Below are 23,110 nucleotides of genomic sequence, written 5' to 3'. Positions count from 1 at the left end.
TGACTCCATTATTCACACACCATTCTTGTTTGCCCTGACATGTTATGCAGGTCTGGCTTTTATTTGAGATGTCCTGACCTTATATAAGAGATAGGACTGATTCATATTTCAAGCCTAATGATGTAACAGCTCTCAGCTGGAAGGGAGCATCTCTGAGATTGATTCCTACACTGTGGGAGTTCCAAGTAGATATTCATCATATATAGTAAACTTTCTAAGTCCCAGAATCCTTTTCACCACCTTTTGGGAGCTTTTATAGGACAGTTTTTTAGTAGTTATTTCTTTCAGCGTCTAATCATTTCCAGGTAGTAGTTTAGACTCATTAAATCTTTGAAGTCACTGGTGCTATTAAGTGCATCATTGCCTCTGTGCATTGAAGGACAGTGAAGTGGTGGTTGCTTGTCTGTGTGCCCAGAACCATCAGGAAATGGCTTGAGTACCACTGGGAAAAAGGCTTTGTTAAAAAGGAACTGCTTGTTCACTCTGGGACACTTAGCCTCCTGCTTATTAGTCCTTTTGCTGTGTTCTCACCAGGTTCGGGGACATTTGTTTCCATAAATGCAGACACTGAAGCTGGAATCTGGAACATGTACTTTCAGTATTTAGAGATTTGCTGAGTGGACACATATTGACACATCACAAGCATGATTGTTATGGTCTCAAAAGTGTGGGAGGATATCCTGAGCCCAGGAGTTTTGAGACCAGCATGGGTGACATAGTGAGACCTTGTCTCTATGAAAAAACTTTAAAAATTAAAAATTAGGGCATGACGGTGCACGCCTGTGCTCCCCACTACTCGGGAGGCTGAGGTGGGAGGATCATTTGAGCCCAGGAGGTCAAGGTTGCAGTGAGCTGTAATCGCACCTCTGCACTGCAGCCTAGGTGACAGGGTGAGATCCTGTCTCAAAAACAAAAAAAAAAAAAAGAAAAGAAAAGAAAGAGTGTCCACAGTAGTGTTAATGCCTTTTGGCTACAAATATTTTGTTCATGTGCTACAGTCTTATTTTGTATCCTGGTGACTGTTTCTAGTAGTGTGTCTGTGGAATGGAGGTGATTTGAGGCACAGGCATCATGAATCAGAGGAGCATGACGTATGTATGGGTATTTTTACTTGTTCCATTTACAAACTCTAACTTGGTGGAATTACAATACAAAAATTAACTTTGTATTCTGGTTGTCTGCACAAGTCCATTTTCTACATAATTGTATTGTATATAACTTTGTCCTTTATATTATGGTAAGAATAACATAATGAAAGGATGTGATATTTTAATTAGGTTAATGTAATTCACTGAGGTACTGGCTTTTGGGGATCATAAAGTTCCCAGGAGCATGCACTTCATTTTCGTACCCTTTGGCTAACTAGCTACTTTTATGTTTCATAATATTTGAGCTAGAATAAGCAGGGTATCCTCCCATTCAGGCAGTTCTTGATATGTGGTATTGGGGTTGCAATGATTCTTCTATCATGATAGCCAAATATGTGGGCTGATATTTTAATAACCTCAAAATAATCTTTGCTATATTTACCTCTATTAAATTTGTTCATATTAATTAAGCAATCAGAGCTAACTAAATATATTGACACTTAAATGGTTTCAGAGTGTAGCCTAGCTACTTCTTATCAGGAAACTCATGAGTTTGCAAAGCTTTTATCAAGGTAACTTTATGTCCAAGGATTTCATCACCAACCCTTTGGAGCAGAATATTCCTGGAGCATAGTCGATACGGTGACTCCTCTGTGAGCCTTCTAGGTGTCTTCAAGAATTACTAAGGTCCAAAGTACTCAAATTTGAGTTTCTGTTTTATGCTGGCATTTATCAGCTATGCAATAAATATTCACTAATATTCATGTCTGATATTAGTTAATATATTATTAGTCTGTACTTTCCTGATATTAGTCAATTTATTAAATATTGAGTAATGTCTGATACATAATAAATATTAGTCAAATAGCAATATGATGAAGAGGCTAAAAGTTGGAACAAAGGTCAGTTAGACTGACGTGGGTTCAAATTTGAGTTCTTTAAATTTGAGTGCTTTAAATTTCAGTTCTCTAAGCCTGAGTTTCCTCATCAACAAAATGAGGATAATAACACCAACTAACTTGAAGATAAAATTAAAATTAGGAATCACAGTAGGCCTCTCTAAAGGATACTTAGGAGCTAGTAGAGTCTAGGGAGGAACAGGGAGGTAGTGCAGCCTGATGGCTAGGAAGCCTCCGGAGAGACTTGTTAAGTACAAATCCTGGTTCTGTGACTACCTGCAATGTGATCTTATGAAAATTTCTTCACCCTTCTCAGTTGTATTAGTTTCCTCTTGTTGCTCTAACAAATAACCACCAGTGTAGTGGCTTAAAACAACACAAATGTATTATCTTACTGTTCAGAGGTCCAGAAGTCTGAAGTGGGTCTTACTGTACTAAAATTAGAGTGTTGGCAGGGCTGCGTTCCTTCTGGAAGCTCTAGAGGAGAGCCCATTTCCTTGCCGCTTCTAGCTTCTGGAGGCCACCCGCATTCCTTGGTGTGTGGGTTCTGCCTCCATCTTCAAATCCTCAGCCTTTTATGAGGACTCCAAATAATTGCATTGGGCCCACCAGGATAATTCAGGCTAATTTCTCCATTTCAAGATCCTTAACCTAATCACATCCATAAAGTCCCTTTTGTCAAGATAACATATTCACAAATTCGGGGGGTTTAAGATGTGAACATCTCTGAGGGTCCATTATTCTGTCTACTTCGTCAGCCTTTGTTTTCTCTTCTTAAAAACAGGGTAATATAGTATGGCCTCTCTCAGAGTTAGGACAAGAAATAAATAATTCATGTGACATGCTTAGTACAGAGCCTACTCACATAGAAGAAACACTTAGTAAATGTTTATTATTATTGTTATGACATTCAGTGAATGAATCTCAGGGTCTCTTCCGGCTATATAACCCAGGCATTCATGCCTCTGCCTCACCGGGACAATGCAGGAGGCCTGGAAGGCTGAAAAAGAAGGCTCCTTCCCACCAGCTATTCTTCCTCACTCAAATTCTTGGCAGTCACCAAATGAGAGCCATGGCACTCTTAAGAAACACATTTCTCTCAGTCTTCCCTTAATTTCAGAAAAAATTCTCTTCAATGGAAGGGACATAACTAAAAGCTTTATAATTTATAGGAACAGATCCAGAGGCAAGAAATAAGGGCTGCCTCTGTTTCTTCTCTTTCCATTCTGTATTCCTGTCATTGCCAGTCAACCCTGGTCTTAGGAAAAGGAACCATGGTGTGCAAAATGCCGTTGTTTACTGCTGGAGATCTTGCAGCCATAACTTTTGGCTGCTCATACTCCCTGCCTGTTTCTTTTCCATGTGGCCTATTTAGTTTTGGCATCTGTGTTTTCATTGTATAACGATCATCAGAGTCCCTACAATGTTGTTTTTTCTAGGTTGTTTCTAAATATTGCTATTTTCTAAGTTGTTTTATATTCTATCAGCCTAAGATATCCACTACAGAAAGAATTTAAGTGGTGGAAGGAAAAGATAGAATAATATTAATTAATTTCATATTTAGCTATGAATTTATCTCTATTCCACATGTTACTGATAGATAAAACTAGATTGTAAACTTGTTAAATGTAGGTTCTCTTATGTCCTCATTGTAAATGCATGTTTATTAAAAATCAAAATATCTCCTTCTGCAATCTAGAATTTTTGATACTTTTTAAAAATATTTTTGGTACAAATAAGTTTGCAGAAACATATAGTAGAATCAGTAGGGAGGAAAGGGATGTAAAAGAAATTTTTAATAGACATACTCTATCATCTTTTCCTACCCTTCTTGTAGTGACTTTGGAACCCTGTGCTCTTAAGTTTTGCTATTGGTCTTGAATCTGTAGGTATACAGTGATGGTCATATTGACATCCTCCCACCCACCCATCTTAGCCCTCATCTGCTGTTGACCCTCTCATCTTCCCTATCTCAAAAGATGCTTTCATTCTGTGGCCTCTGGAGAGTATCGTCCAGAGCTAGACTCCTCAGAAAGCAGGCAAGAGCCATTATTATTTCCTTTTCCCAGTGAATCAAAATTGCCACCTCTTCACTGTGTTTATCTCAAGCAGGTATGAAGAAGAAAGCAACCAAATTAAATATACGAATTCTGATTTTCCCAAGGAAATTTGCTTTATTAATGACATAAAATAAACTTCCCATGGTGAAATTTCAAGATACATCTCAGTGATACATAGTAAATGAGAGGTTTCATGTTAAAGAGAATTTTCTAGTTTCACTAAAAATCACCCCAAATAAATGGTAACCCCCTCCATCCTCACTGATTCATTCAAGAATCTTCATGACTGTGCAAAGGCACGTCTGTGCTCTGAGTATACAGTGATATAAAGCACCATGCCACTGTTGGATTCACACATCATGGATATCATGACTGTTAGGAACTCTCTTGGTATTTCTTTTCCCACTATACTTTCCTGGTCGAGCTTGTTAGTTTTAGTCACATTCCCTATAATACACATAGAAATGAGGAAGGTGAATAAAGGGACAGAGTTAAGGAAAGGAAAACAAAGAGCAGGGAGGGAAAGTTGGAGCAGAGAATGGGAGAATAAGATGGAAAGAAGAGGAGAGGTGGAAGAAAATGGGGGAATGCAGAGGAGATAGGCACTTATGGCTCACAGGTCTCTTTCCTTGGCAAAAATGGGCCATTGCACAAACCATGAACCCCATCCTGCCCAGCTCCCCTCTGGAATTCACTTACACATGTCTTCAGTTATGCTTTAGCCTATGTCCCTGTGCATCTGTGTGGGCAGTGCCCCACCACCAGTACCCTCGGGAAAAACAGGGCAGTTCCTTTGAGTCTTTTTTCATACAATTCCATTTTGGTCAGTGGGATCTGTAGTCAGACATGTCTAGTCTGAAACCTTAAATTGTCCACTTAAGCAACATCTTAATCTCTCTGAATCTTGGTTTTCACATTGGTAAAATGAGACTAACAATACCAACATGATGGTGTTCTTACAAGAACACAGTGAGAAGGGGCCTGCATAGTACTCGGAACATAATAAGCTTTTTAAAATGATAATTGTTTTAAATAGTGTCGTGGCTATTACTATTCTTATTTATTATTATTTCTTCTCCCAGAAGTCTGATATTTTGTCCTATTGCAGAAAACAATATATTCTCCTGCCTCTCTGCTTCCCAACTCTCCAAACTCTGCACTAAAAAAAGAAGATAGAAAATGTTAAAACATACAAGCCTCCCTAGCCTACATCTAGTTCAATGCTACGCTTTTACTCTCTCTCTATTTTCCCCAATTCTCCTATGGAAATCATAATTTCAGAAGCCCAGATCACAATTAGCCCATGGCCAGTAGCAGCCCCAGTATTTTTGTTCAGCACATTAGAATTGGACGAGGAAGGATCTATTTCTTTCTACTACTCTAAGATCTTCAAAAACAAACAATGGTTTAGAATTCTTTAAGCACCAAGAGTCATGCTAATACTGTCCTAAAACACTTGGGATTTTCAGGATGCAAGTTTCTGCCTGACCATCATATTGGGTTGTGTATCCAGGCACTCTGGTTCCCAGCGTATGAGAAGCGCCTTCTCCCACCATCACTCTTCCACCTTAGCCTTTGCAGGTCGCCAGCAACCTTCTTGCCCTGTCCCATGGGCAGTTGCTCTGTAGATGTGTCCACTGTAATTGGCTGCTGCCATTTCACTAATAGTTGGCACTCCACATAAAATAAAACTACCTTTGATTCTCACCAAATCCTGACTTTCTTCTCCTAAACCTGCCCATGCAAGAACTGTAATTCCTTTAGTTGTGTGTATATAGACATGAACATTTTGGTGGGGTCCATACCTTCATCAGCTCATTAAAGGGTCTAAAATCTTTAAAATATAGACAAGGCAGCATCATACCACTTAGCCAGCTAAATACCTGCTTGTGCTGTTGCCTCTTTGCTGGGATGCCAAGTTTCGCTCAGTCACTTGAAAAAATTTTGGAATTACATTTTTAAAAGTACTCCAAAATATTTTACTTTTATAAATGTTTATGCATATATACAATATACTCCCCACTTTGATAAGTGGAGTTCAAAAATTCAATTACAAAATTCAGGGTTGTCTTTCAAGGTTGTCTTATTGCAAGGTTAATAAAAAACAGTCTTCTAATTTGGGGAGGGGAACTTTTCAATTATTTGGGTTTTTTTTTTTTCATTTATACCTAATCCTGCAGATTATTTGTTTTTATTTATTTAATCTGTAGGAAAAAGAAACAGACATGTTTTATGAATAGTAATGGCCTACGCTGAATTGAGAAAGTGCCAAATGATCAGAAGGCAGTCATTTCCTAATACCCTTTCCCCAAGACAAGGACTTGGCTACCCCAGCAGGAGGACAAGAAAGCCCCTCTCTCCAGTGTGAGGCTCAGCCTTCATTCCCCTGTGACAAAGTGGGCCTATGTGTATAACAGTATTGCTAGTGAGAAATACAGATGCACACACGTACACAGTCATTTTCCCAAGATACATCATATTGAATAAAACATGATTATCTGAAAAAAATCTGAGGTCCTGGTGCAGTTCTAAAGGCAGCAGTACAGCTGACCCCGCCTACGATAGTCTCCCCACAGGGACTCTGGAGGTCCTTTTGATCAAGCTCAACCTTTGGCAGGGCTCCCCAGTCCCTCTGAGATACTCTAATAACTTTGAACCTCACATGCATGACAGAGTCTGAATTTGGATCATCATCCTTCCAAAAAGTTCCTTTCTACCCTTGCCAATCTGCTCCCAGCCTGGCTCTGCAGTCTTTCCTCATAGTAAGGGGAGGTGTGATGTGATACCAGCTGCTATAAAGCAGAAGTACCTAGCCTCTTACCAAGCCAAATGAATCAAATGAAACCAAATGTCCTTAAGCAACTTGTACATTCTTACCCAGAACAAGAGGTTTCTTCCTGACTTGAAAGAACCACTGAGAGTAGTTCTGTAGAGAATAAAAATGGTTCTGTCATTTTTTAAATGGCATTTTTCTGTTTCTTAAAGTTTGCCTCATTAGTTACCCATATCAATGTATGTATGTGTTTATGTATACTTATATTCCTCTAAAAGAAAAAAATATCTTCTCCCTTGGCTCAAAGTAGATTTTAAAGTGGGTCTTGAGTTATAGAAACATATTGCAAAGCAGCATAAGAATTCCAACCTAACGTTGTACAAGTAAGTTCATGTTCAAACTCAACGAGCATATTTCCACTCAACCCTAACCATGTATTGGATGCACTTAGGGTGTTTTGTTTTGAAAAAAAATTATTTCAATAGTTTTGGGGGGTATACGTGGTTTTTGGTTACATGGATATGTTTTTTAGTGACTATTTCTGAGATTTGGTGTACCCGTCACCTGAGAAGCAAACACTGTACACAATATGTAGTAATTTATCCCTCGCCTCGCTACCAGCCTTCTCCTCTGAGTCCCCAAAGTCCATTATGTCATTCTTATGCCTTTGCATCCTCATAGCTTAGCTCTCACTTTAAGTGTGGATATACGATAATTGGTTTTCCATTCCCAAGTTACTTCACTAAGAATAATGGCCTCCAGCTCCATCCATGTTGCTCCAAAAGACATTATTTCATTTTGTTTTATGGCTGAGTAGTATTCCATGGTGTATATGTTATGTATACCACATTTTCTTTATCCACTCTTTGGTTGATGGACACTTAGGTTGGTTCTGTATCTTTGCAATTGCAAATTGTGCTGCAAATTGTGTCTTTTTCATATAATGACTTCTTTTCCTTTGGGGATTGTTAGATCAAATGATAGTTCCACTTTTAGTTCTTTAAGGGATCTCCATAGTGTTTTCCATAGCAGTTGTACTAGTTTACATTCCCAGTAGCAGTGTAAAATTGTTCCCTTTCACCACATCCACACCAATGTCTATTATTGTTTGACATTTTAATTATGGCCATTCTTGCAGAAGTAAGGTGGTATCTCATTATGGTTTTCATTTGCATTCCCTGATAATTAGTGATTGAGCATTCTTTCATATGTTTGTCGGCCATTTGTATATCTTCTTTTGAGAATTGTCTATTCATTTTCTTTGCCCACTTTTTGATGGGATTAGTTGTTATTTTCTTGCTGATTTGTTTGAGATCCTTATAGATTCTGGATATTAGTCCTTTGTCAGATGCATAGTTTGAGATTTTCTCCCACTGTGTGGGTTTTCTGTTTATTCTGCTGAGTATTTCTTTTGCTGTGCAGAAGCTTTCTAGTTTAATTAGGCCTCATTTATTTATTTTTGTTTTTGTTGCATTTGCTTTTAGGCCTTAATTATACATTCTTTGCCTAGGTTAATGTCTAGAAGAGTTTTTCCAATGTTATCTTCTAGAATTTTTATGGTTTCAGATCTTAGAGATAAGTCTTTGATCCATGTTGAGTTGATTTCTTAATAAGGTGAGAGATGAGGATCCAGTTTCATTCTTCTACATGTGACTTGCCAGATTTTCCAACACCACTTATTAAATAGGGTGTCCTTTCTCTAATTTACGTTTTGTATGCTTTGTTGAAGATCAGTTGGCTATAAGTATTTGGCTTCATTTCTGAGTTCTCTATTCTGTTCCACTAGGGTATGTGCTTATTTTTACACCAGTAACATACTGTTTTGGTAATGATTGTCTTGTAGTTTAATTTGAGGTTGGGTAATGTGATACCTCCATTTGTTCTTCTTGCTTAGTATTGCTTTGGCTATGTGGGCTCTTTTATGGTTCTATATGAATTTTGGGATTTATTTTCTAGTTATGCAAAGAACAATGATGGTATTTTGATGGAAACTGCATTGAATCTGTAGATTTCTTTGGGCACCATGGTCATTTTCACAATATTGATTCTACCCCTCCATGAGCATGGGGTATGTTTCTATTTGTGTCGTCTGTGATTTCTTTCAGCAGTGTTTTGTAGTTTTCCTTGTAGATATTTTTTACTTCCTTGGTTTAGTATATTCATAAGTATTTTATTTTGTTTTATTTTATTTGCAGCTGCTGTAAGAGGGATTGAGTTCTGGATTTGGTTCTCAGCTTGGTCATTGTTGGTGTATATCAGTGCTACTGATTTGGGTACATTGATTTTATATCCTAAGACCTTACTGAATTTATTAATCAGATCTAGGAGCTTTTTGGACTAGTCTTTAGGGCCTCCTAGGTGTGCAATCACATCATTAGTGAAGAACAACAGTTTGATTTCCTCTTTTCCAATTTGTATGCTCTTTATTTGTTTCTCTTGTCTGATTGCTCTGGCCAGGTCTTTCAGTACTATGTTGAATAGAAGTGGTGAAAGTGGGCATCCTTTATTTAGTTTCAGTTCCCAGGGGGAACGCTTTTAACTTTCCCCCATTCAAGAAGCTCTTAGTATGAATGCTCAGGTCCAACTCCAGATTCAGTAGCTCCAGGTACTTGCATTTTTGATTAGGTCTCCAGGCTAGTCTGAGGGGCAGTCATAGCTGAGAACTACTATGCTGGACACTTGATAAGGGAAACCAAATCCTGGATAACCCATCTAGCTGGTCGCTACACTAAAGTAGTGAGCTCATGCACCTCTCTCCAAAAAAAATAATAATAAGACACCAGTTCCAAGAGTAGAAGATGACGTGCAAAGTAAAAGACAAAGTCAGAAAGTCATTATAACCTTGTATTTTAGTAACAGCATTTTTGTACTGTCACGGGCTCATCTAGATAAAGGACTAGGAAGTAAAATCAAATGCAATTATATTTTGCCTCAGGAAAGAGCTCTGAATACTTTTTTATTATATTGCCAAAGATTAGGACTAGAATGTAAATCTGAGAAAGTAATATCAAAGGCCTTCCTCATTAACAGAAATGGAAACAGGCATTTATATGCCACCAATAAATCAATTAAAGGAGGAAAGTAGCTTGAAATGGCCTTCATTGTGGTTATTAACTTCAGGGAGTGTAGCAGTTGGGGATTGCTGAACGCAGCATTTTCTTGTCTTTCACCTGGAGCAAAATGTAGGAAAATAAAGCATGGTAATGCTGTCATCATATTAAACCCAAAGTCTGCTTAAGTGTTTGCTAAAGTGGAGCAAAACAAAGCAGAGCCAGACGTTTCCAAAAACATTGTCCCACTTCTGTGGATTTAAATCACGAGACTGTGAATCAGTGTGTGACTTGGTGTGTTTCTATGTGTCTGGTTTACATATATACGGACACTGGGAATTCTTTTAATCTCCCTGATTATTTCCAGTATAACAATGTCCTAAAACAGGAAGATTCCATTAAGAAATAATACACAAAGGAACTTCCCAGTGAGGTTTGAGAGAGCTGTGACCCTTCTCCATCCTCCTTTTGGCCCGTTAATCACCAAGTCCTATTTACTGTTTTCAGTTTACCAATTTCAGAACAACTTAATTTGCGTTGAACAGTAGCATCTGGAACAAGATTACTGGTAAATGGAATCTATACTAGCTTAGGGATTTAATAATTAACAGAAAAAAGAGAATTCAATGTCTTGTCATGCCAGAAAATACCTTAGGGTTTTTAGGCAGCCACTTTACCTTCTTGAGTCTTAAGTTCCTTAGCTATAACTTGAGAATGTAGTATCTTTTTGACTTCCTCACAAAGTTACAGGGAAAAGCATTTTATAATCTTTAATAAGTTATACAAATGTAAGGCACCATTAGTTTCAGCTTCTGCCTTTAAAATTTCTGATATGTCATGTGTAATAGTAATATGCATTTATTATGTATGGTGTTGGATGAAAGGTGTGCCACGAAGGAAGTAACTTGAGGATGTGATATTTCAGTGTGAATTCATTTCACTATGCCAAAATATAGTTCACATTTATTCTAACACCCTGTGCCCTACCTTTGGATTTATTCTTTATTTCTTACTGGTTCCCGAATTGGTTTACTGTTATTTCATCCTTCCCCATACATGGGGGCAAAGAGTGGGAACCATCCCTGTCCAGCGGTGCAACCCTCTTTTAATGACCATTCTGAAGAAGGGTGACTTGGTGACTTCACCTCCTACAAATTCATTAATGCCATGGGGGCAAAAGATTATTTCCTAATATGGGACAGAAAAAGCTGAGGTCCTCTCGTCTGCCATTCTCTATGTGGTCTGGCAGTCACCAAGTCCTATCAAATGTGTCTTCTAAATCTCTCTCAAATCAATGCTTTAATGCAAGACATGAGTCTCACTCCTGAAGCACAGAAGTATCCAACTCACTGGACTCTTGCCTTAGTCATGTGCTCCCACCCCTACCCTCCTACCTACCCAGTCTTCCTTCCATTCACCATGCTGGAGTTGTTTCTTAAACCTGAATCTCTATACATCAATTTCCTACTTAAACCTTGGATGGCATCTAGCCTCGACTGGAAAGCCCTGTATTGTCTAAACATGACAAGGATCGCTTTCTAGATTTGATGCCTGTTAATCTCTGAAGTGTCTCCACTCACACTTGCACCCAGCAATATTGAGCAACTGCCTGTTCCCAAATGCACCATCCTGTTTCAAAGCTCCCGGCTTTTCTTCACGATTTTATTTGCCCTTCCTCCACTCTTTTTCATCTGAAAAAATTCCCATTTATCTTTTAAAATTCTGTTTCAGAGTCCCTCTTTCTTTGATCCTCTTTCAGATCATCCAAGAAATAAACTACTACATCTAACAGTACATATTTTCATTATGGTACATATTACTCCAAATTTTAATTATTTGTTAGAAAAATCTGTTCCCCCTTTCAAAGTTGCGAGCCTCTTGAAGACAAGGATCATGTTGTATTAATCTTTGGGTCTCAAGAAACTACCAGTGTATTTGACAAAGTATAGCTACTTTATAAATATTTCTTAAGTAAATGAATAGTTGGGTTCTTATAAGTGAAAACAACATATGTCCTGTATAATTTGTGGGACTGAGCTTTAGTAAAGGAAACATCTGACAGGGCTCATCACTTATTTATCACTGTTAGTTCTTTTCACCCTTTTTACATTTATATAATCTTCTTGTAAAATCTAAGGTTGCAAGCATCTTATGTGCATGAAGGAGCAACAGAAACTGACCAAATTGGGCTCATCGGTGAGCCATGTGCCCTGTGGCACACATTAGTGTCATCACAAATGGGTTATCTTCCCCTTCACCTCCTCCATATGACTTTGGGCAGCTGTTGTTGTACTGAAATTCATGAAAAGCAGAGTTCCTTGTCAACTTCCCTCATTTCAGAAACAAAACTGCTCTCTGTAAAAGCACCTGGTCCTTTCCCTACAGAATGACATGCTCTTCTCTCTTTCCAAGGCAGTGAGAATATAGTCAGGCATTGTGTGTCTCAGATCCCATTGATCAGAGTTAAATTGGAAACCAAGGAGCCCACAGTGGTGCTCCCTGCCTGTTGAACGCATGAGCTTACTTTGTCCCAGAGTCCCCCTACTGAATCAGTGTAAAGTGTAATCTAGCAGGCCTCCCGTTTTTACTATTACGACTGTGATCAATGGGTAATAGGTGAGTATTCTCAATTTTATCTGACTGCACTACTTCCCAGAAAATTCTGGGGGTAAAATGAGAAGTGTGTTATTTTTCTTTTATATTTATAATTATATTCTGTGCCTTCTATTATTTCATACCACAGAGGTTTTTCCTGTCTCTTCCAAGGTACCCATTTGTCCTAGAAGTGAGAATTAATACCTATTGTGTAACTAATGATGGTTCTTTTATGAGTTAGTTAATCAAAAAAAATTAGGAATAAAACAAAAGTTGACATCAATGTACTTTGCATCTTTTTCAACTTCTTCATAAGACTTGATTTTGCTTTCAAATGTATGGTCCTAGATTATAAGCAATGTAAATTAGTTTCTCTCATTTCAAATAATTAATCTCTGAAACTAGTACAATTTGAATTTCACTCTTCTATAAGTCAGATTTGGGAGATATAACTGAAAGTTCATTTCATGGAAACCAAACTTAGCTTGTTTTGCTGTTTTCTCTCTTTCCTCTTTTTTTTTTTTTTTTCTCTTTCATTATTTATTCAATAAATGCAAGCTGGCCATATCATTTGTTGGTTGGATTTTGCTGGGCACTGTGAAGAATTAAGATATGTGAGGTTAGTGCTCTCAAAACCTTACAGAGAAAGAGACAAAATGTTAAATAGGAATAGAGTTGTCACAACACCACGAAACAAGTAGTACAAGCAGCAAGGCCTGCAAGTTCAGATGCCAGTCTTTACCTCTGATATTTTCTATCAGAGCTCCCTGGACTGCCATCCTTTGTGATTTATTTTTAATCATTCTTTTCATCTCGTTCTAACACAGAGATCCAGGAACACATCACTCATTCTATCCTCTATCTTTCTTATTGCCTCAACTCTACTTCTGAGCTCTTGAAATAAACTTTGGAAGCTATATTCATACTACTTTGTGAAAGTCAGTATTATCTACCCACTTCTGAAATAAAGGAGATGAGGTTATATGAATTAGGAAGGGTGTGTTTTTTTCCAGATCTATATACTAACTTTACCTGCATATATGAAATCTTATAAAAAGCAAGTTTTTGACCATATTCAGCAACAAATTGTTACCAAATTGATGAAGCTTCATTAATAACTCTACTCCTTTTCAATAGTTATTTAGGATAGTCCCTGGTATATTATCTAACCCATTGTGAATGTGTGCACTCTCTTCCCTTGACTCCATAAACCAAAGCTGTTCCACAGCCTTCCTTCCCTTCCTGGCAATGGGCTTCACCCATAAAAGCATCTGGTCAGGCTACTGAATCAATTTGATAAACATCACTTTTACCACCATTTTTATTTTAAATTTTACCCTCAGTTGAGTCATTCTGTACACAGCTCATTACCTTTTGAGCAGTCTTCTGCTGTAGTTTTGTTAAATTTATCCTCAGGAAATCAACCCCTCTCATGTTCACATCTTTCTTTCCACTTCTATGGCTGTAATTACTTCATTGTGTCTTAATTGCTTTTATGCTTCTGTATCTCTACCACTACAGTATAAGCACCTTGAGGACAAGCACTGTGACTTGATCACTGTAGTGCACTCAGAGGACAGCGGGTCCTGACTTGATCACTGTGATGTGCTCATAGGACAGTGTGATCCTGGCTTGATTGCTGTGGGGCACTCAAAGTGTAGTAGGGTTCCTGGAGTATGAAAGGCACTCAGTAAAGGCCTGTTTTATTTTCATTCATTTATTTTTAATTGGTAGATAATTATTGTGTATATTTATGGGGTACAATGTAATGTGTCGATCCCTGTATACATTGTAGGAAAAGTCAGTCGAGCTAATTAACATATCCATCACCTCACCAACTTATTTTTTGTGGTGAACGTGCTGTTTGTTGAGTGAGTGCTCAGAATTGAAAGGCAATGCATGCTGTGGAGATGCAGAGGACAGGCACCGAACCCAGGCAGTTGTAGAAAGTTGGGGAAGATTTCAGAGGAAGATAGACAAACTGAGATTTGACACCTCACCTTGCTGAGGGTGACAGCAAGTTGGCTTGGCATAGGGAGAAGACGATCCTGTCAGAAAAGAGCATAGACAAAGTCCTAGATTTGAGAAAGAGCAGAGGCCATAGAGGCACAGGCAAAAAAAACCCATGCAACTACACCTTTTGTTAACTATGCCTGAGAATCAAGGCAGAAGTCAGTGTGGTAGACATACATGTGCATCTATATATGTGCACATGAGAGGAAACTTTGGTTTTTAAAAGTTTAATTAGATGTAATAAAAAGTCAAATCCATCAACCTCTAAAACTCTTGATATTTAGCCCAAAGCCCTCTACACGACTAAACATATCCATTAACTTTCTCATTATTTAATTTTAATTTTTTCTATCATATTTTAATTCTGTGTTTTAACTGTTGGCATTTTAATAGTATATTTTATATAGTTCCACTGCAGACAATAGTATGGTTAAGGAAAGATATTTGAATCTAACCACCTTGCATGGAGTTGTTATGTACAGGAACTGTTGCAAGTTCCAAACACTCAACTTAGAAATGAACATTTAGAAAACTACCTGTTTATAAATTGAGGTTTTGAGTGCATAAGGAACAACTGGCAACAGGATGAGATGGAAGCCATAATGGTCTTAGAGTCCAAACGTCTGCATCCTTCATTCACCAAGTTCATGAGACTCTTGGTTTCATCATCTGTTGAATGGGATCCACAATATCTGTTCTCCAGTCTTAGGTATTCTTAAAATTGAAAGAGAAACTGAATGTGAAACAAATCACCTAACAGATGGTAGATGGTTGTATTTAGTTATAGCACAAGGTCATTTGCTACAGTAGTTACTTTTATGTTAGACGATAAAAATTTTATACCCCCTCCAACAACTACAACAATAATATATATGGAAAAATATGTGCAGCAATTTAGGTTAGTAAAAGTAAAGCTGCACTTTTTAAAACAAATGGTTTTCAATAGGTTTTCTATATGTTTGTGCCACAAGTACAGCAAGTATGTTTACAGAGAAATGGCTTCTTGCCTCAATAGCGTGAGGATAATATGTGTTGTAACCATTTTGTCTCATAGAATGATTGAAGATAGTGGGAAAAGAGGAAATACCATGGCAGAAAGAAGACAGCTGTTTGCAGAGATGAGTAAGTATGGATCTTTTAAGGAACACCCTGTAGTTTCCATTGAATACTCATGGAAAGGCTAGAAATAACCACTTATCTTTATGATACTTGTACTTTTCCTTGGATCCTAAGTCCCTTTCATGAAGTGTACATTTTGGCCTTTTTTACTTCTTACTTGGCAAGAGTTCAGTTAGTCAGTAATTCATCCTAATTTGTTATTAGACTGTATATTTTATATGGAAGAAAATGTTTATAGACCTCTATATTTACATTCACACATATGTGCACATACACAGACACTTGATAAACACTATTTAGTATTGACATTAATATAGTCCACTAAACTTTAAAGTCTGTGTTCATCCCCCTGCACTGTCATAGCAGCTGGCATATTGTAGGCACTAGATAAAATTTGTGAAATGAATTATTGACTTTCTTCCCTGCGAAGTGATATCATATGTTTACGTGGAAAGGAGAAGTTAGGCACAATTACTGGACCAAACTATAAACTGTCATTCAGACTTCATGTTCTACATGAGGAGAATCTATTCTGCAAACTGGTTTTTTAAAAAATACTAAGGAAAATAAAAGATAAAGGGAGCTTAGAGGTGACCTGCTACACAAGGGAACCCAAACTAAGTTACTGACTCCAGTGAAGAATCTATTCAATAAAGGCTATTGGTTTATGTAAGTGCACAGTTGCTGTATAAGTAATTGGTTGGTAGCATCTCCCTTGTAGACCATTTTTCTTTTTCATAAAGAAAAAGAACTTGACATTAGGGGGAAAACCACACATCTCAAGTTGAATGTTGTAAAGGAAAAAGCATGGTTCTCTTCATGTCTTTTTATCTCTTCTTCCTGCATATGGAATGAGGATGAGCAGGAGTGAGTGGTAAGCCTTTTTCCCTAAGAAGGCAGTAGACAAAATTAGGTTCCTACTAAAGATTGAAAGGGATTGGCAAGAATGAGGGTCAGAACAGAAAAAGTTAAGTCCCAGATAATAAGATTCATATTTTCCTTTATCATTCCCCAATAATCTGGTGGTACCAAGACAGCATTAGAACTAACAAAGAGGAAAGAAAATTAAAATTGATGTGGGGAATCTCAATCGTGTTCCTTGCTTTTTCCACTTTTAGAAATGTGCTTAGAGTGTTTGGGAGAGTTTCAGCCAGGCCTTGCAATTTCTTAGACCCCATGTGTGGTACTGTGTCTTCACCTGGAATTGTGGCCTTTGTGCAGTTACAAATCCAACAGAGCAAGGAGCCTAGTGAGTACCTGTCCATCTAAACAAAATCCAAAGCAGCACAGGTATCCTCCAACAGCACATTCTTGTATTAAAAAGGCAAGAGTACATCATGGGACAGTATCTTCTCAGACACAGTAGAAAAAAATATTTACCCTAAAAAGGCAATAAAATCTCGGGGGAAATCTTTGAACTTACCATTATAACACTAAAGACTGCATCAGACAGCACACTGTAAGAACTATAAAAGTATGCTCGTTTCATGATTTTGTAAATCCTTTGAGTTTACGTATCCCAATGCTTTCTGAACCTGATATAGTGCCTGGCTCAGACAAATACATACGTTACAAATGTTTATTGAATTAAAATTGTCCAACTCAAAGAAAGCTCAATATGGTTTTTGGAGACACAGAAATAAGACAACTCTAAATTTTTTTTCAAGTGACAGAGACTTAGGAAAATCGTGCATTCAGTTCCCAAATTATAAGTTTATCTTTTCATAGAAACATTACAGTGATGTCTTGCAGCTTTATTAGTTCTATGAGTTCTTGTGATTAATGGTCAGAATAGATAAACAAGCCAAACAAATATGTATCTTTCCTCCCTGGGTGTTCCAAATCAAATGTTGGCAAAAACAGCTAAACATGTCTGGCCTTAACAATTCATTAGTTTGAGCAACATGTTTATATCAGCACTAAGTATGACACATCCACAATAAGTAGGATTCTGCTGGATAAAACAATTGGCTGGTTTCAAAGGGAGCAATTGATTTTGACATGTAGACTGTCATACAAAAGAGAAAGGTAATATCATTGAGAATGTGTTAAATGGTTGAAAAATATATGGGTATTCCAGCTGTATCAGCAGCACACCAAAGAAAGGAAAGGAAACCCTTATCAGAGAAGACTGACATCAAGATTCGAAAAGTAACTTCTAGGAACTTGTGCTTTCTAGACAGGGAGCAAAAAGGACTAGACTTGTAAATCTTCTCATCTAAGTATTATATAGAAATATTTAAAGAAAAAACAACAAAAGAAAGTGCCAATGAGATTCTTTGCTTTAGAAATTGCAAATGTGAAAGAAAAGTTGTAATGGACAGAGTTAAACACGCAGGGAACACTTTTATCCAAGACTATTGCAACAGGGAAGAAAGACTGAACTCAACTTCCCTGGAACAAAAGGCAGGAAGGACTTTTAAGCACTGGGGAAAAATACTGGAGGACTTCAGGGAGGAGATTGGTCAATGTGATTAGGCCATCTGTTTGCTAATTGTCACATTTAACAGTTAGGCTTCTACCCTCTCGATAAGACTTGGAGATAGAGGTGATACCTCCTTCAATGATTATATTTCAAAGGGCTGGCACCCACATTCTTGAGAAAGACATTCCTGGGTTGTAAACTTGGCAAGATATTTACATCTCAAAGGGGCAGAGAAAGAATTTACAATGAAAAGTTTTCTAAAGTAAATGCTGTAAGAAAACAGAGGTCAGAAGCCTAGAGGAAGGAAGAAGTCTATCTAAAGTCAGGCAAGTTGAGGAGGTCTTGGTCTTAGAAAAGGTAAAGAACAGCAATTGATAACAAAAATTGATAAGAAAATTTGGCAAATTCAGGTGATTGCAGCACATATGTGTTAAACATTCACTCTGAGCTCATTACTGTAAGCAGCAGAAGCAGGAAGAAACAGCAAAGAAATGAAATTAAGAGAAGCATAGACTAAAAAACAAACAGAAATAATAGCTTTATATAAAAAATTGGGTGATCACCTACTTTGATTTAAGAAATTCTGTACAAGTTCTCCCTTAACCAAATATTGTCTTCACAATAATGCCGTAATTATCAGTTTGCTTACTACCTTGGATTACAGCTGAAAAAAAGAAAAAAGAAAAACCCTCTAGTTAACTATAAACGTCATCGGCTGGGCGCGGTGGCTCACTCCTGTAATCCCAGCACTTTGGGAGGCCAAGGCGGGTGGATCACGAGGTCAGGAGATCGAGACCATCCTGGCTAACATGGTGAAATCCCATCTCTCTACTGAAAATACAAAAAAAAAATTAGCCGGGCGTGGTGGCCTTTAGTCCCAGCTGCCTGGGAGGCTGAGGCAGGAGAATGGCGGGAACCCGGGAGGCGGAGCTTGCAGTGAGCCGAGATCGTGCCACTGCACTCCAGCCTGGGAAACAGAGCAAGACTCCGTCTCAGAAAAAAAATATATATATATAAACGTCATCCTCACCTTGGCTTTTTCAGCCATCAAATAAGTTTAGCAGCTCAAGTAAGTTTATCAGACTGACTTTTAACAGAATAAATTGTTTGTTCTTGGAATTAAACTCTCCTTTTCTGTTTTTCTACTCTCAGAGCACATTTACTTAGCCTTTTATGGTAGTTGTGAACATGTCCATACCACTCACTGCTGTGAACTCCTTTTTAGGGACAGACCTAGGACATGTACCTTCAAATCATTCACCTTAGATGCTGAATCAATGCTCGTTTAAAAGCCGATGGGGCACAGGATGGGTAGGTTTTAATGGAAGGGACGTGATTGGAAAACACTCTTTGAGAACATGGAATTCTGCCTAACAAGGTAAGGAAGGTCTTGGGGAGAAATGAGAGTGATGCCACTGGCCTCTCAGCAGAGGCGGGACCTGAAATCAAAGGGAGGCAAATGAAACTACTCAACAAATACTGTTTTTGGCTTTTGTTTTTGTGTATGTTTTGAGACACAGTTTCACTCTGTCGCCCAGGCTGGAGTGCAGTGACGTGATCTCGGCTCACTGTAACTTCCGCCTCCCGGGTTCAAGCAATTCTTGTGCCTCAGCCTCCCGAGTAGCTGGGACTACAGGTGCACCACCATGCCCGGCTACTTTTAGTATTTTTAGGAGAGACGCCCTGGGTTTCACCATGCTTGATCAGGCTGGTCTCAAACTTCTGACCTTAAGTGATCCACCCACCTCGGCCTCCCAAAGTGCTGGAATTACCGCGTGAGCCACTGTGCCGGGCCTAAGTACTGTTGAATTATTTGAAGGCAGGCCGTCCTTGAGAGTGTTGGCTGGAGTCAGCACATGCACGATTGGAAAGGAACCTAGGGCATGATTTTTGAAATGCACACTATGAATTTAAGAACACCAATCTCAAAAATTCAGAAAAATGACATGAATGACTCCGCCACCCTAGGTTATCATGGATATGATGACTGTTTTCACGCGCTTCTTCGTTTCTCATGTTCCTCAGTCTCTTTAAGATATTAACACCATGGATTGCCACCCGAGAAATTCTCTCTGTCACCACCCTAGCCTAGTCTCCTGCTTTTTCTGTCTCCTCTACTTCTCTCTGTCTCTTAGTACCCTCTAGACACTGAAGTCAGAGAATTTAAAGTTTTCTTCTTGACCATTTTTCTCCGTATACAATTTGTCTCTCTCTCAAGTCTTTACCTTTATTGCTATGACTCCTGAGTGTTCAGAGTCCCCCAAAACAACCTCCCATTTCTCATGAGCCAGCTTATCCAAAATAGCACATGAACTAAACTTCCCTTCCAGCCTTGCCTACTTGTTGTCAAGTCTTCTGCTAATGAAGCAGCTTGAGGAGGGCTCATTGTCACTCCACTAATAGTGCCCATCACAAAAATACCTATCATCCCTGCCAAGACGGCTGCCTTCTACTGTTCCCAAAGCCACGCGGTCTTTTAACAACTGCCAAGCAGCGGGGCACAGTTCAGAAGCGAGGAGGACACTCCAGTTCCCAAGTTTGTGCCTCATTTTGTCACTAGAAATATAGAATAGCCCTACTTGTGCAGAGTCTCCTGTTGGTAAAATATTTCAGTCTTGGCCCAATCGAGCACACTACTACATTTTGTGTGCTTATTGATAATTTCTGGAATATACTAAAGCACTAATCCTTATATCCAACTGTCCTGTGGATATCTCCACTTGGACATCTTACCAGCAACTCAAACTCTTTAGCCCAAAACTATCTTCACCCATCAACAAACCTGTTCCTCCCTGTTTGTACTTTACTTAGCTCAATGGGGAAGACTCTATCCCATTCAGCTACCTAAGGTAGCAATTAGTTTTCACCCCTAAACTCCTTAACCTTCCCCTCAGTATCTCTCTCTCTCTCTCTGTCTGTCTCTCTTTCAGTATCTCTCTCTCTCCCTCCCTCCTTCACACACACACACACAGCCAGTGATAAAGTGTGGCAGAGTTCAGGCAGCAGGTTCATCATAGGCTTCATTTTTATTCTGTAAATATATGTTTAGCAAAACTTTTAAATGAATGAGATATTTAAGAATCAAATGGCTATATATTAATAGAAGGTTTTATAACAAGCTTTCAAAATATAGAAGGCAAAACATACAAAAACTGTGTGAAAATGTTCAGAGTGCAAAAGCTAAAACCAAAAATTAGGTAAGACTGGTTGGTTGATGTATTGGTTGATTGGTTGGTTGAATGAACGAATGAATGGGTAGGGAAAAGGTGGAAGGAAAGAAGGGAGCGAGAGGGAGTGAGAGAGGGAAGCAGGGATAGAGGGAGAAGGGAAGAAAGAGAATCTTTTTAAAAAGGGCTAAAGAAAGGAAAAAATCACCCAATGTTTTATATAAGCTGCTAACAGTGCAAACAATCAGAGTTTAACTGTGTCTTTGTTGTCATATTTATTACTTCCTTCCAACTATGACATGGGTACAAGAGGCTTGAGGAGATGATGCAAGAGCACTAAGTTGCCTTAAATAAATTTGTTTTAGTTTTTCTTACTATGAAAAGTTTCAAATATATGTAGAAGTAGAGAAAATAGTATTTATCTCAACCCTTAATTATGTATGCCATCCCCCACTGTATTAGCATGAAGCAAAACTAGGAAATCACTTAAATGAGTGGAATCTCCAGATTTAAAGAATTATATCCCAGTGATACAATTCAGAAAACAACCACTATCCATTATTTCGAAAAATAATGAAGAGTACATTGAAAAAAATGGATGGGAAAATTCTGTACTTTTTTATTAAAAAGTATAGATTCTTTGGAGTTTAGGGTATGAACTGGTTATAAGTTTTGTAATGAAATGGATGTTTTTCTAGATCTTGGCCAAAATATAGTAGTAATTCTAGACATGTCAACATGCTAAAAGCAAAGATTGCTCTGCTGATTTTATTTCTTTACTCATTTATTTAAATTCTATCTTTTTAATAAATAAATTAAGTCAGCTAATAACACTTTTTAATGAGATTACCAGACTGCTAGATCAGGAAAATACCATCTGATAAAAATTAACATTAATTTCAGCAAGATATTGACAAAAACTCTTAGACTGTGCATGTGTTGGGGAATTGTGGACTGGGTCACAATACAGTTAGGTAGATTTATAGGGAATGTCATGACCATGTCTAAAGCCACAACTAATGGGTCTATCAACTTGGAGGAAGGCTTCTAGTAGTATCCTGGAAGGCCCTGTTTGTGGCCCTGTTCTGGTCCTTGGTTTTAATCAGTGACTCAAATGAAGACACAGAAGTCACACAACTAATCGCAAGTAGGTTTGGGGGTTTATAAACTTTCAAGAAAAGACCACACATGTAAAACTGGGTTAAGTTCATGGTTTGTTGGGGCAGAGAAAAAAAAATTTATTTTGACAAGGTAGCTAAACAGAGTAAGAGGCTATGTATCATATCTCAGCCCAGCTTCTTCTGGTCCCTTTCTGGATGGATCCTGCAGTTAACACATACATTGATTGTGCATGGTTGTGTGCTGCTATATCTGACACACTAAATTTTATTGTTCACCACATCCCTTTTAATATTCAGGGCTTACATCATCAATCAGGAAGAATTTATACAACATTTATAGACCTACAGACCTCTTCCTGATTCTTGAACAAAACACAGGGTCAGTTAAGTCCACATAGTGATAGGACAGGAGAGAGCAGTCAGTGCACTTCAGGCCCAAAGCAGCATCTCCACATCCTTCTTTACTGCATCCTGGAGAAGTGCACCTTTGCCATATTTCCCCCAGGACTTCCATCAGAGGAAAGTGCAGAGGTGCCAGGGTTACTGTGCTCAGAGGGTAAGGTCTTGCGGAAACTGAGAAACTTAACTATGTAGCACATCACAAACCTCTTTTCATCTGGAGCTTAAATCATTATGCTTGAAGAACTTACACAAATAATCTATGCCCCTAATGTTTTCTTTTAAGTGATTATTTACAGATACTGAGACTCTCCTGATTGCTGAGCCAAACTTAGCACCAATAAAAGTACATCCTCATCTGGGAGCAAAGGCAGATTTAGCATTCAGGTATTTCTGATAGT

At 38.2% G+C, this 23,110-nt stretch overlaps 1 protein-coding gene across 26 annotated transcripts in view; it reads left to right on the top strand.

Annotated features, from left to right (window-relative positions):
- The window catches only part of DTNA (dystrobrevin alpha), a 403,482-nt gene that overhangs the window by 254,033 nt on the left and 126,339 nt on the right, over nt 1-23,110 (top strand). For all 26 annotated transcript variants that reach the window (XM_050767211.1, XM_050767231.1, XM_050767223.1 and 23 more), the window contains one exon: nt 15,533-15,600. In XM_050767211.1, the coding sequence (XP_050623168.1) occupies nt 15,534-15,600 (67 nt within the window). In that variant the 5' untranslated portion in view covers nt 15,533. The remainder of the gene's footprint in view (nt 1-15,532; nt 15,601-23,110) is intronic.

This window comes from Macaca thibetana, chromosome 18 (assembly GCF_024542745.1).
Source record: "Macaca thibetana thibetana isolate TM-01 chromosome 18, ASM2454274v1, whole genome shotgun sequence".
Classification (NCBI taxonomy): Eukaryota; Metazoa; Chordata; class Mammalia; order Primates; family Cercopithecidae; genus Macaca; species Macaca thibetana.
The sequence above is the reverse complement of the archived record's forward strand: the minus strand, read 5'-3'. Positions and strand labels throughout refer to the sequence as shown.